The sequence below is a fragment of the Diabrotica virgifera genome, chromosome 9 (assembly GCF_917563875.1).
Source record: "Diabrotica virgifera virgifera chromosome 9, PGI_DIABVI_V3a".
NCBI classification, from domain to species: Eukaryota; Metazoa; Arthropoda; class Insecta; order Coleoptera; family Chrysomelidae; genus Diabrotica; species Diabrotica virgifera.
The window spans coordinates 151,245,413-151,257,741 of record NC_065451.1 but is presented as its reverse complement, the minus strand read 5'-3'; the positions used below and the strand labels follow the sequence as shown (position 1 = coordinate 151,257,741).

General features: G+C 30.7%; 1 protein-coding gene across 3 annotated transcripts in view; it reads left to right on the top strand.

The window, feature by feature from the left end:
- LOC126892333 (serine/threonine-protein phosphatase 6 regulatory subunit 3-B) overlaps positions 1 to 10,495 on the top strand; it is a 169,245-nt gene extending 158,750 nt beyond the window's left edge. For all 3 annotated transcript variants that reach the window (XM_050661844.1, XM_050661842.1, XM_050661843.1), the window contains exon 15: positions 4,780 to 10,495. In XM_050661844.1, the coding sequence (XP_050517801.1) occupies positions 4,780 to 4,855 (76 nt within the window). In that variant the 3' untranslated portion in view covers positions 4,856 to 10,495. The remainder of the gene's footprint in view (positions 1 to 4,779) is intronic.
- Positions 10,496 to 12,329: the final 1,834 nt, after the last annotated feature.

Sequence of the window (12,329 nt, the reverse complement as noted above, 5' to 3'; positions counted from 1 at the left end):
TAACTCCAATGTATTTTAAATCGTTATCTAAGTTGTCTCGAAACTTAAGTCTCTGTCTTCCTCTGGATCGTTGTCAAATCGGCCCTCTTCGGCCAAAACTTTTCTGACTGTTGCATCTTCTCACCTGATTACATGCCCTATCCATCTAAGGGTTGCTACCTTAATGACTGTTACAACGTCAGACTTCTCGAATCTTTTATACAACAACTATACAACGTCTGCGCCACAAACCTTACTCTTTTATTCCTCCATATATTCTTGTTAAGATCTTTCGTTCGAAGCTTAAACAGTTCTTGGTCCTTCTGTGTAAGTGTACAAATTTTTGCTCCATATGTTAGCACTGGTCTTATTATATTAGCATTTTAGGACAGAAATAGTTTTATTACATAAGTGGTTTCTACTCTGTATGTAAAAACCTCACAACTTTTGGGCGACAGACACGTGCCGATTTACGTGGCTGCAGAGGTTTAGTCCCGGCGCATATTGAACCTAAGCGAGTCACAACCTGCGCCGGTGGGACGGGTGACCTGTGCAGTTATTTTTCTATATGCGTGCCGCATATTAAACACAAGCTAACCCGACCGTCGGCTGTCGCCGTAACGAATAGAGACGGGCAAAATAAGTGCAACCGTGTAACGGTTACTATTGATACCGGTTCTCAGTGGTACTGAGTACAAATACTGATTACAAAATACTGATGTATCTGATCCTTGTACTGAATTGAGTAGGCAACTAAAAAACGGTAGTTCCGTACATGTAACTAGTAACGTTTTAAAAATATCTTACACGTCCCTAGTAGTCGATCGTAGCGGTATGACTTTCGAAAACATCGAATTTGATCATAAGCGGGGTGCATAAAAAGATATCTTACACTGAGTATTCTATTTCTACATACCTTTATTGGGACCGTGCAAGTTCGGCAAAGCGACCTCTATTTCTACGCTCTGTACTTTTATTCGCACTTTTAATTATATTGGCCAATTATATTAGTCCTGGTTGCTGGATAATTGTCAAGACCATAGTCCAAAAAAATAATAAGAAGAAAAAATAAGATGCAGGTTATGTTTAGCAAACGTAAACAATTGTATGTAGTAAATAAAATCAGTTATTAAAATGCAGTACTGCAAGCAAAATACAATTAATTAAATTTACCTTTATATAATAATTGCATATCATATCAATATTGTGGAGCAATATATAATTTTTCTGCGTCAGTGACAGAAGGTATGAAATATACGTCAATTTGACAATTTCAATTGACAATATGAATTATTTGAGATAGTTGCAATATTTCTCCGCGACTCGCGCACGGTCGTTTCTCGTTTCCCTTTCCAAGTACTTGCACACCGCGAATAATAACAAGCATAAGTTAAACACTGCATTGGTTGTGATTGCAAAAACGGTTCGCATGTTTTAAATAAAATTTTTGCTGATTATCTTTTTGCTAAAATATTAAATAACACAAAAAATACAATTCACAACCATCATTTAATTTTTAATGATAAACAAAAGTCTAATAAATATATGATGACAAGTTTAAAATTGATCGACTTTGTCGATAACAGTGTCATTAATAGATATTTTTTACCATGAATCATTTTCCAATGATTGTGTGGATTTAGAAATACATACTAAACAATTTTTTGATCTGTATAAAGGAGATTATAATTATGACACATTATGGTACTCCTTGTTTTTCAAATAATATGCTCTTGTAAACGCATAACTTTGATTTATTGGCAAAAGCCACACTAACTACAGAGCCGTGCGGTACATCTTTTCAATATGATGCAAGTCTTCGAAATGCCGCCTCTTAAGTATTTTACAGAAACTTAACTTTTATTTTTATTAAATGAACCTACACAAAATGAAGGACACCTTTTATTTTAAAAGCAAAACATACTTTATAGACCTGGATCTGAAAAACTGAAAATTTGTTAGTAGCTTAACGGTGTCTATTCGGACAAACTTTGATGTACAGGAACACTGGAACAGGGGAAGGTTTAATAGTGGAACAGTTTAAAAATTTGGAACGTCACATTACGAAAACGTCCCATGTATTTTGTCGGACAGAACAACCAATCGATTTGTTACCCTATCATTAAACTCTTATTCAAAAATCAGACTGCTATTACTAACCAACGTGATTCCTGTTATTTGACATGTTCTTCCTGTTTCACTCATTAAAATGCCCAGTTAGTGATAAACACCAGTCTAATTTTTCCATGAGAGTTTACTGAAATGGTAACAAATCAATTGGAAGTTCTGTCCGACAAAATATATGGAACGTTTTTGTAGTCTGACGTTCCAAATTTTTAACCTGTTCCACAATTAAAACTTCCCCTGTTTCAGTGTTCGCGTACATCAAAGTTTGTCTGACGAGACACCGTTAAGCTATTAACAAATTTTCAGCTTGCTATTAATCAACTTTTTGTTGGTACGCGGGATCCAGGCCTAGAAATACAATGTCACAAATGGTGGCGTAATCCCTTTTCTATAGGTATAAAAATGTTGTAAATATCATTCATTTCTTAAATCTACACAACATTATCATTAAAAACCGTTAAGCATATCTGTGAATATCGCACAACCCTCAAATAAAATAAATGTGTCATCATACCGGGCTTGTTCATGCTTAAAAATAAAATATGTAGACAAGATATAAATATATGTAATAGGTAAGCAGTTTTTGCAACGACAATCCAATCACAATCAGTGTTGTTTATAATAATAGTAATTCCGAACGAGTTCTATTAGCTTTTCTACGTGTATCTCGAAAACAAAACCGCAACTGAGAATTGAGTCACGCGTCCCACGACACCAGAAAACTGTACGCCGATGACAAACGTTCGCATGCTAGACCTGGCACTGTATTCACTGATATTAGGATGCGCAGAACTCTCGACGCACCTCGCCGGTGCCAGGTTGTGTTCGCTTAGGATCAATTTGCGCCGGCACTTACTCTTAATTTTTATTCACATCCATCTGTTTTTTTTGTCTCATTAATACACCAGTCAATGAGATCAAGAACAGGATATTGTCTCCGAATTCTATCCTACTGCATGGATTTTAATGAAATTTTGGAAATAGCCTCTACTTATCTCTTAATTCAAAGTCTACCCTATGCCGATGTGTGCTTTTATCTTGGGGCGGTTCCAACCCCTTCTCGCGGATGGAAAATTTTTTGGTTAAAATAATTACGGTATTGGCTAAAGAACTTAATTCTAAGCAAAAACTGTCCAATATTTTTTTTTGAAAACTAAATATTTTTTGAGTTATTCGTGGTTGAAAATTGGCCATTTTCATTGAAAGATAACACCTTTCGAACGGTTTTTTTGCGAATACCTTAAAAACTACGCATGTAACTAACAAAACTATATTAAACATTTTTGTGGCTTATAAAAAACAAAGAGATTCTTTCCTTCATAAATTTTCTAGTTATAATACAAAAAGAGATAAGGTAGGTGAAAAGAGTATGGTTTTTGGTGCTTGCTCACATCGGTGTATTCAACTTGAAATAACCGAGAAACGGTCGATTTTAGGTGCATAAAGCTACCAACACTTTTTGTAGTGCTTGAAAGGACCTTTAAAACGAGTACTATTAAATGTCGATTACATTCATACTAAGCGAGATATGGCGCAAAAAGATTGATGACTAATGTATTTTAAGAAAAAATAAGAAGTATATTTAACCCCTTATCCACCAGAATTTAAATACATCGTTTTCTTTCTACCATATCTTTTACTTTATTGTTATTTCTGTGTTCAAAAAGTTGGACGGATTTAAAATGAATGGTTTTTGAAAAAAATAAGATCAAATTATAGAGGGCATTTTTAAATTTTCTTAAAAATTTTCATTTTTCTCCCTGTAACTTAAAAATGATAAGAGATACAGTAATGAAAAATAAAAACAAAATTTTATCTAAAAGAACCCTACATTGTTGTATGGCATCTTTTTTCGTATCTCTTATCATTTTCAAGTTACATGGAGAAAAAGGAAGATTTTTAAGAAAATTTTAAAATGCGCTCTATAATTTGATCTTATTTTTTTTCTAAAACCATTCATTTTAAACCTGTCTAACTTTTTGAACATAGAAATAACACTATAATAAAAGGTATTGTAGAAGAAAAACGATGCATTGATAAGGGGTTGAATACACTTCTAAGTTTTTCTTAAAATACATTAGTCATCAATTTTTCTTGCACCATATCTCGCTTAGTATGAATGTAATCGACATGTAATAGTGCTCGTTTTAAAGGTCTTTTCAAGCACTACAAAAGGTATTGGCAACATTATACATCTAAAATCGACCGTTTCTCTGTTATTTCAAGTTGAATACGCCGATTTGAGCATGTACCAAAAAACAAACTCTTTTTACCTACCATATCTCCTTTTACGTTATAACTAGAAGATTTATGAAGGAACGAATTTCTTTATTTTTTATAAGCTAAAAAAATGTTTTCTATAGTTTTTTTAGTTATGATACATAGTTTTTCAGGTATTCGCAAAAAACTGTCCGAAAAGGTGTAATTTTTCAATGAAAATCGGCAATTTTCAACCAGGAATAATTTAAAAAGTATTGAGTTTTTAAAAAAATATTATAGAACAATTTTAGCTTAGCATTAGGTTCTCTAGCCACTTCCGTGGTTATTTTGGCTAAAAAACTTTTCACCCTCGAGAAGGGGTGGGAACCGCCCCAAGATTTTATATTTAATTATTTTTTGTATAGTTTGTATATTTTAGTGACAATGCTTTGCTAATATATTTTCTGTTTGTAGAAGCATAGCGGGCGACACTAGCTTAACAACAGCACCAGCGAATCCAGAGACACCGGAGCAAGATAAAAAAGTTTGAGCAATCCCTCCACATATCAATCGGGAATCTACATAGAAATCTTAAGAAAAATGTCGTACGAAATATTTTGTAATTCAACACAAATAAAAAAAAACAATTTAATCACTTGTGAGAATCTTAGAACAATAACTACTGCCTCTCAAACAATAGTGACACACACGTCGCAAGAATTTTTTAAGCCCTGCGCAAAATGCATACCGTGTTTTATTGATACATTTATACACTGCGCGTCAGAGAAAATTGGCCACTCATAAAATTTAAGAAATGTTTTATCTTTTTATTTTTTTTTCTTATTTAAATCAAGTTAAATCAGGGGATCGAACCCGTGTATATTAACATTATATTAGATTGTGAATCAAGCACATCAAAATTCACCCAATTAGACACGCCAACTGAATGTTTTAAACTTTTTGACAGTCATATTTGCTTATTGTGTAAGTAATTAATCAAATTAGTTTGATTTTTGTGGAATTAAAATATTAAAGTAAAACAAAATATAGAGTAAGAAAACAATATATTCGATGAACATTAATAGAAATTTTGTTGAAAATCAAATTGTGTAAATCGAAGCACAACTACATTTTACATTTTCCAAATAGGTATATAATTTTTTATTACATTACTAAAACATTTACAGTTAAATACCTGTTGCTTTTAAAAACTATTTAAAAAGTCATTAAAACTATAAACTTATTTTTATCTCTGCTCTCACAACAATAAAAACTAAAACACAGCATTTGTAAACTCACAGCCGCCATATTAAATAATTTTTGACAGGTTATTGGAATGCCCAATCAGAGCAAACGTATAACGTGTCTGATGCCATTCATCTGCGCGTAGGGCTAAAAATTTTTGATGAATTCGCGCACATTTACATTTACTTCCAATCCCATTTTTCCCAATCGCGCCTCAAGAAGTATAACTTCAAAAAATAAAAAAATCTGAAATTTTGTATGTGGCCCGTTTTCTCTGACGCGCAGTTTATATGCGATATTTATTTATAATTATTAGTGTATTTATTTTTGTTTTCTTAGCAGAAAGCACTATTAGGCTCACTGGCTTCTAAATATAATACACAGGATGAATTTTCAGTATGAAAAATCAAATTTCTATATATCTTAGCACATGGATTGTGCTGAGTCACACGTGACTCAATAATTCGTATTTTTGAAATCTCAGCACGCATTACTGACGTTTTTAGTCATGTCGTTAAATGACAGTTCTAAAATCTCGCTTTATTAAAGGTGGTAATTATTAATTGAGTGAGCTAGAAGCCAAGGGGTATAAATGTCAAAAAGTTGATATTGAGATATTTCAATTTGAAATATTATTACTTAAAAAAAACAGAAATCTAAAATATATGAGTCATGCATCTAAAATTATTTGTTATCTTTATGTTTATACCATTGATTAATAAATATAGGGGAGAAGATACGAAACCCTGTGCATTCTTTTGTTCCCTTTAAAATCTGCCTGTATAGTGGCGCGCCTAGCGTAAATTTGTTGAAGCTAGCCAAGAACAAGCACTTATTCTACGTGGTCCGTATTCAAAATTTTAACGCACAGTCGCTATCATGTTAATCTGTATTAATTTTTTTTCTGCAAAAACGTTGAAAATATAAATTGACTTTAGAGTTTTTTTCACTAGTCTTGACCTCACAAGTAAATACTTTTCGAGTTATTTGCGCGTGGATATATTCATGTTCCAAAAAAAGTATGTTTCATGAGGAAATGAGGAAGTATTTCGCCAAAAAAATATTCATAGCAAAAATACAGCTTATAAAAAAATGAAAAAATGTTTTATATATGACATATGAAGTCGTAGACCCAGTAAGAGCAGAGTTGTGGCTAATAAAAAGTAGGTTCTTATTCGTCAAATTCCAAATTGAATATTTCTTCGTGAAATAACCAAAAAATTAAGCACTTTTCGGGGAAATCTCATCATAACTTTTTTAAAAAAGTGTTTAAAAACCGCTTTATTTTTTTAAGTTTCTAGTATCAGAAGTAAACAAGTTGGGCACAAAATAAAGTTGATCCGTTTTTTTTTGTAAAAAAAATCTTAAAAATCACCTTTTAATTAGCATCCCACATGAAATTAATCAGTAGCGCTTCATAAGTTACTTTACGTATATGTATGCTTATAGAGTAAGTTTCATCGGTTCAAAGTGCGTATTTTTGAAAGGCTGTAGTTAAAAGGGTTTCAATGGGTCACCAGTCACGAGTATATGCAAATTTTAAACAGCCATATCTTAACCAATTTTTGTGTTACAGAAAAACAAAATATTCAGAAAAGCAAAACCTTTACACTTTGGGATATTTCGTATCACTGATAATTAGGGAGCGGATAAAATTTATGCTAAATGCATATTGCATGCATATTTCGCATATTTGAGAATTTTACTAAATTTTGCATATTTTTAAAGAGACATGCATATTTTGTGCCTATTAAACAACTTCATTTTTTCTTAGAAAATACCCGATCTTTATAAAAAGTACTTATAGTGCTTATAGTAACCCGTTATAAAATGATTGTAGGATGTTAAAGTGATGAAGGATGGTTTACCCAGAAATCCAAATTTTATTTACTTTTATGATATTTAGTCGGTATGATAGCTATAATTCTAGTGATTCTTTTAAATCCTCTATTGTTAAGAGAATTTACACCTTTAACCATAGTTTTACGATTTTCTAACGGAAATTAACAAGTTATTTTAAATACGCCCCAATTACTTCTACTGATGTTGAAAGGAGTTTTTCAAGTTATAAAAATATTTTATCTGATCAAAGAATATGTTTCCTCGTAAAGAATTTGGAAAAACACATTGTAGTGAATTATAATCGAAAAGAATAATATATTTATAGTGGTATTGTTGTTTTATTTTAAATAGTAACTATTGGTAGCAGTTTTTGTAAAAACTGTGAATAAATTGCATATATTATAAAAAATGATTTTATTTGAAAGATAATAAATAAGATTGCCGCTCCCCCTATAAAAGAACCCCTTAGAATAGGATAGAATAGAAAATTTGTGGTTTCTCGAAATGCGCATTTTTTGAATTATTATGCATATCTTGCGCATATTTCGTAATTTTTTACCGCATATATATGCGCATATTTCATCAAAATTGATCGCATATAAATCCGCTCCCTACTGATAATTATAAAGTTATTTTGAAAAAAAAAGGCATTTTTCTTTCAAAACAAAAAATTGCTGTAAAACTAAATTTACGATAAAACTTACAGATCATGACAAGGCGAAAACGGCGGGTCCGTTGGAAAAAATATTCCCATGAGATTTTTTGGCATAATCACATTCGTGAGACATCCCAGAATAAGGTTCAAGAAGTCGCCCACGTGAAAAGTGGTTCATTTTTTTTTTAACCAAATTGCAAAAATCAATATTTTTGGCTCGGACATTTTTTTTGTAGGTTTTTTGGGCCATTCTGGATAAAAAAGGTCTCTTATTATTTTTCTCTGAAGTTGATCGTTTTCGAGTTAAAAGCAATTTAAAATTGAGAAAAAACGAAAAATGGCGATTTTCAAGGCTTAATAACTCGGTTAAAAGTTATTATTATGAAAGTGTCTGAAAGTGACTAAACCAAAGTTTAATGTCCCACCTACAAGATCCTGAATTCAATAAGTATACTTAGTCACGATTTTCCCCCTAACTCGGAAAATATCGACCGCATGAAAAAACTTGAAAGAAATTGTAGGAAATCACAACAACTTAAGTCCTTACCATTTTTTCGAAGAGTTTAAAGTGGTCGAGCGGTTTACTTCGTCAATTTTATATTAAGTAAATACCGTTGCAATATCTTCAAACAAAATATACAATCATCAGAAGAGACTGTAATTAACGAAAATACCTACCTAATTTTTTATCGAGATTATGAGGCAAATAAGATAAATGTACAATATCTAAAATCACCCAGTGAGTATTTTTCTCGTTAAATAATTTTTTTATTTGGAATATTTAATGATTTCTTTCAAGAATTCAAATTCTCCCCTATATTTATTAATCAATGCTTATACTTTATTATGCAACTTAACATTTTTTAGCTATATTTTTCTTACAAGCCCGGACTTTGGGGCAGAGTTAGAAAATATCTTAATTTTGGAGATAGTTAATCAGATAAGTAATAAAAATGCGTCAAACAGAAAAATCTTTAATGTAAAATATTTTACAGTTATTATTTTCATCAGATTCAGTGAGATTCTGAATAGAATCTCACTGAATACAGTTCTGAAAGTATTATCATCGTTTTGTCTATTTTGTTGCCCTGCATTAACTTTCTATAAAACTGTCAAACTTGATAAATTTGACTATTTTTATCTTTTAAGAAGAATTGAAAAATTAATTTCTTAAAAAAACAAAAATCAGTATTATAAAGTTCCTTGTGAAAGAGTTTTAATGGATAATCTTTTTTAGCCATCGCGTTTTACTTATTCCTGTAAACTTGATTTCATTGTATTCTCCATGGGAGATATAACGTAAAATCATCAGGCTGCATTTTTACCACAATAATCTTTTTACTGGCCACTGCTAAAAGGCTCTTTGCTTTTTCAAAAATTAACAAAAGCTTGGTCCTGAAATGAATATAACAGTTTCCTTGGTGGCAAAGGGATCCAAGTATACTTGGACCCGTTTAGCTCTTAAACAATTGTTTAAAATATGGTAAAAACCAAGTAAATGTATATATTGTTTTGATTTTTGCATTTAACTCAGTATTAAAAAACTCAACTTAAACCTCTTGAACAAAAAATCTATAATTTTTGTTGAATCTTAGAGCCGTCACACTTGACATAATTTAGTTGATTTGTGAGCCTAGATATATATGACTTTGACCATAATATGGTCATATATCTAGGCTCATATATTATAAAAGCCTAGATATATGACCACTTTTACTCTTTCGAAAATTTATGTTCCAACCGTTAGATTTTTGGGTTTTGCCACTTACTTATTATTTGTTACCTTCACATACCTAGTTTTACAAGTATTAGAGTGTAGTTCGATTTTGTCCGCATATCATCTGGGTTTTAGATATATTAATTTTCAATACCTATTCTAGCGAGGAAAGGTAGAGCTGATTTAAAAGTTCTTTAGCCTCATCTATCATATCAGCTATTAGCACAATATCATCTGCAAACCTCAGGTGGCTGATATTTTCTCCGTTTATGTATATTCCCTTGTCACTCAGTTTTGTTCTTTTACATATAATATATTCCAAAAACGTAGTGAGCGTTTCCTTACCGTTTGTTCTATTTTAATTGTTGAAAAGTAAATATCTCAAGAAATATAGAAATTTTTGATTTTTCAGTGTTAATTTGAAAGGTAGTTTTTTGTTTAAGGATTTTTTTGCAAACAGTATATTTAAATAACAACTGTAGCCCCAAAATTGTAAATAATGAACCTTTTTCTTTAGTTTTTAATGTCTTATTTTATTTATTTATAGTAAATTAAAAAATTTTGAAGAAAAATAAATTCGACCAACTACAGTCTTGTTAAAATTTAGTTAATATTATTTATTGTTAGTTCCAAATTCGTTCGTTCTAAAGGTAATATTTATTTGCCCAAATGTAATGAACCATTCCTGTTATTTTTTCAGTAATCAATAAAGAACAGTTCCACTTAGATAATTATATATTTCATATTTCTTTAAAAACGTGCCCACTCGCTAAGAAGGATGTGCGAAGGTCTCGAATGTGCATGGTGCGGGGTACAGTTATAAGTACTCTGGGCTAATTAGCAAAATACAAGGAAACGTTATTTACCAGCAATTTTATTGCTGGAATTGAATCTTATTATTGTATGTATTAATAATATAGGTATGCAAAGTCCGCAGATAGTGTGCTACTTTTTTATTAACAAAATGGCGCCCGAAAATCGTGTTTTTTTCAATTTTTGCTCTATAACTCCAAAGATTTTAACGTTACACCAAAAACACCCACATAAAAATTCACCGTAATTAAATTCTGCATAGAGACGTGCTTTTCCCGATTTACTTCGACGAAAATTTTCCCTGGAAAATGCGGGTTTTCCCAACAAAATCTTTAATTTTCAACTAAAATTTTAGATGAGTAATTGTTTATCAATAATTAAATAACTTAATAATATAGAAGCTCTTTTCGTATAGATTATAATCTCTGTCTACCGTGGATCGCTATAATATCCACAATAATTATGATACATAAGAATAACTATGATTTTTGTATAAAAAGGCAATGTACTTTACAGAATTGAAATTTAACTATTTAAGAAGCCTCAGGAATATTTTAAAATTATAAACAATTTTTTGGCTTATAAACAAATAGAATATCTTAGGAAATATTGAATTAAATTAAATCATGAAAACGGTATTGGAAAAAGCGACAGGACGCTTCTTTTAAAAGAAAAAACGTTTAATTGTGATGAGTGGTTCCTGAGATACAACCGGTCAAAGTTGACCGGCATTTACGGCAAAGATATAAACAATAGGATCATAATTTTTAAATTATCACCTTTTAATTTTTGTCCTCTTTTTCCACACCAATTTTCATATCTTTAAAATACTCATAACATATACAGGGTGTCTGCGTAACTTTGCACCATATGGGAAACTTTTTTAATATCAATTTTACGAAAAAAAGTCATTCTTTATAAAGTGCTCTGCATAGTCTAAAACCTAAGGTGCAATCATCAGATATCAAATTTTGTCAACAGTATACGAGGTATGTCAAAAAATATTAATTTCGCTCAAGAGCAAACTACCTTTATATTTCAAAATATCAAAAAAATTTATTATGAAAAGTTATTTGTAATTAAAAACCATATTCAAATATGCAATAACAGCCATCTACGAGAAAAAAAATTTCTGAGATTTTCCTAAATTACTGATTCCGAACATCATTTTTATTTATTAGACCTGTAATAACTCTTTTATTAATAATTTTAGGAAAAAAAGGTATTCTTTATAAAAATCTGTACATGGTCTAAACCTCAAGATGCAACCATCAGTTATCCAAGTTTGGTAATTTTATACGAGGTGTATCAAATAATATGAATTTAGAAAGAATTCTTTCTATATTCTTTCTAAATTCATATTATTTGACACACCTCGTATAACATTAACAAACTTGGAAAACTGATGGTTTTATCTTGAGGTTTAGACCATGCACAGATTTTTATGAAGAATAAGTTTTTTTCCTAAAATTATTAATAAAAGAGTTATTACATGTCTAATAAATAAAAATGATGTTCGGAATCGGTAATTTAGGAAAATCTCAGAAATTTTTTTTTCACGTAGAAGGCTGTTATTGCATATTTGAATATGGTTTTTAATTACAAATAACTTTTCATAATAAAATTTTTTGATATTTTGAAGTATAAAGGTAGTTTGCTCTTGAGCGAAATTAATATTTTTTGACATACCTCGTATACTGTTGACAAAATTTGATATCTGATGATTGCATCTTAGGTTTTAGACTATGCAGA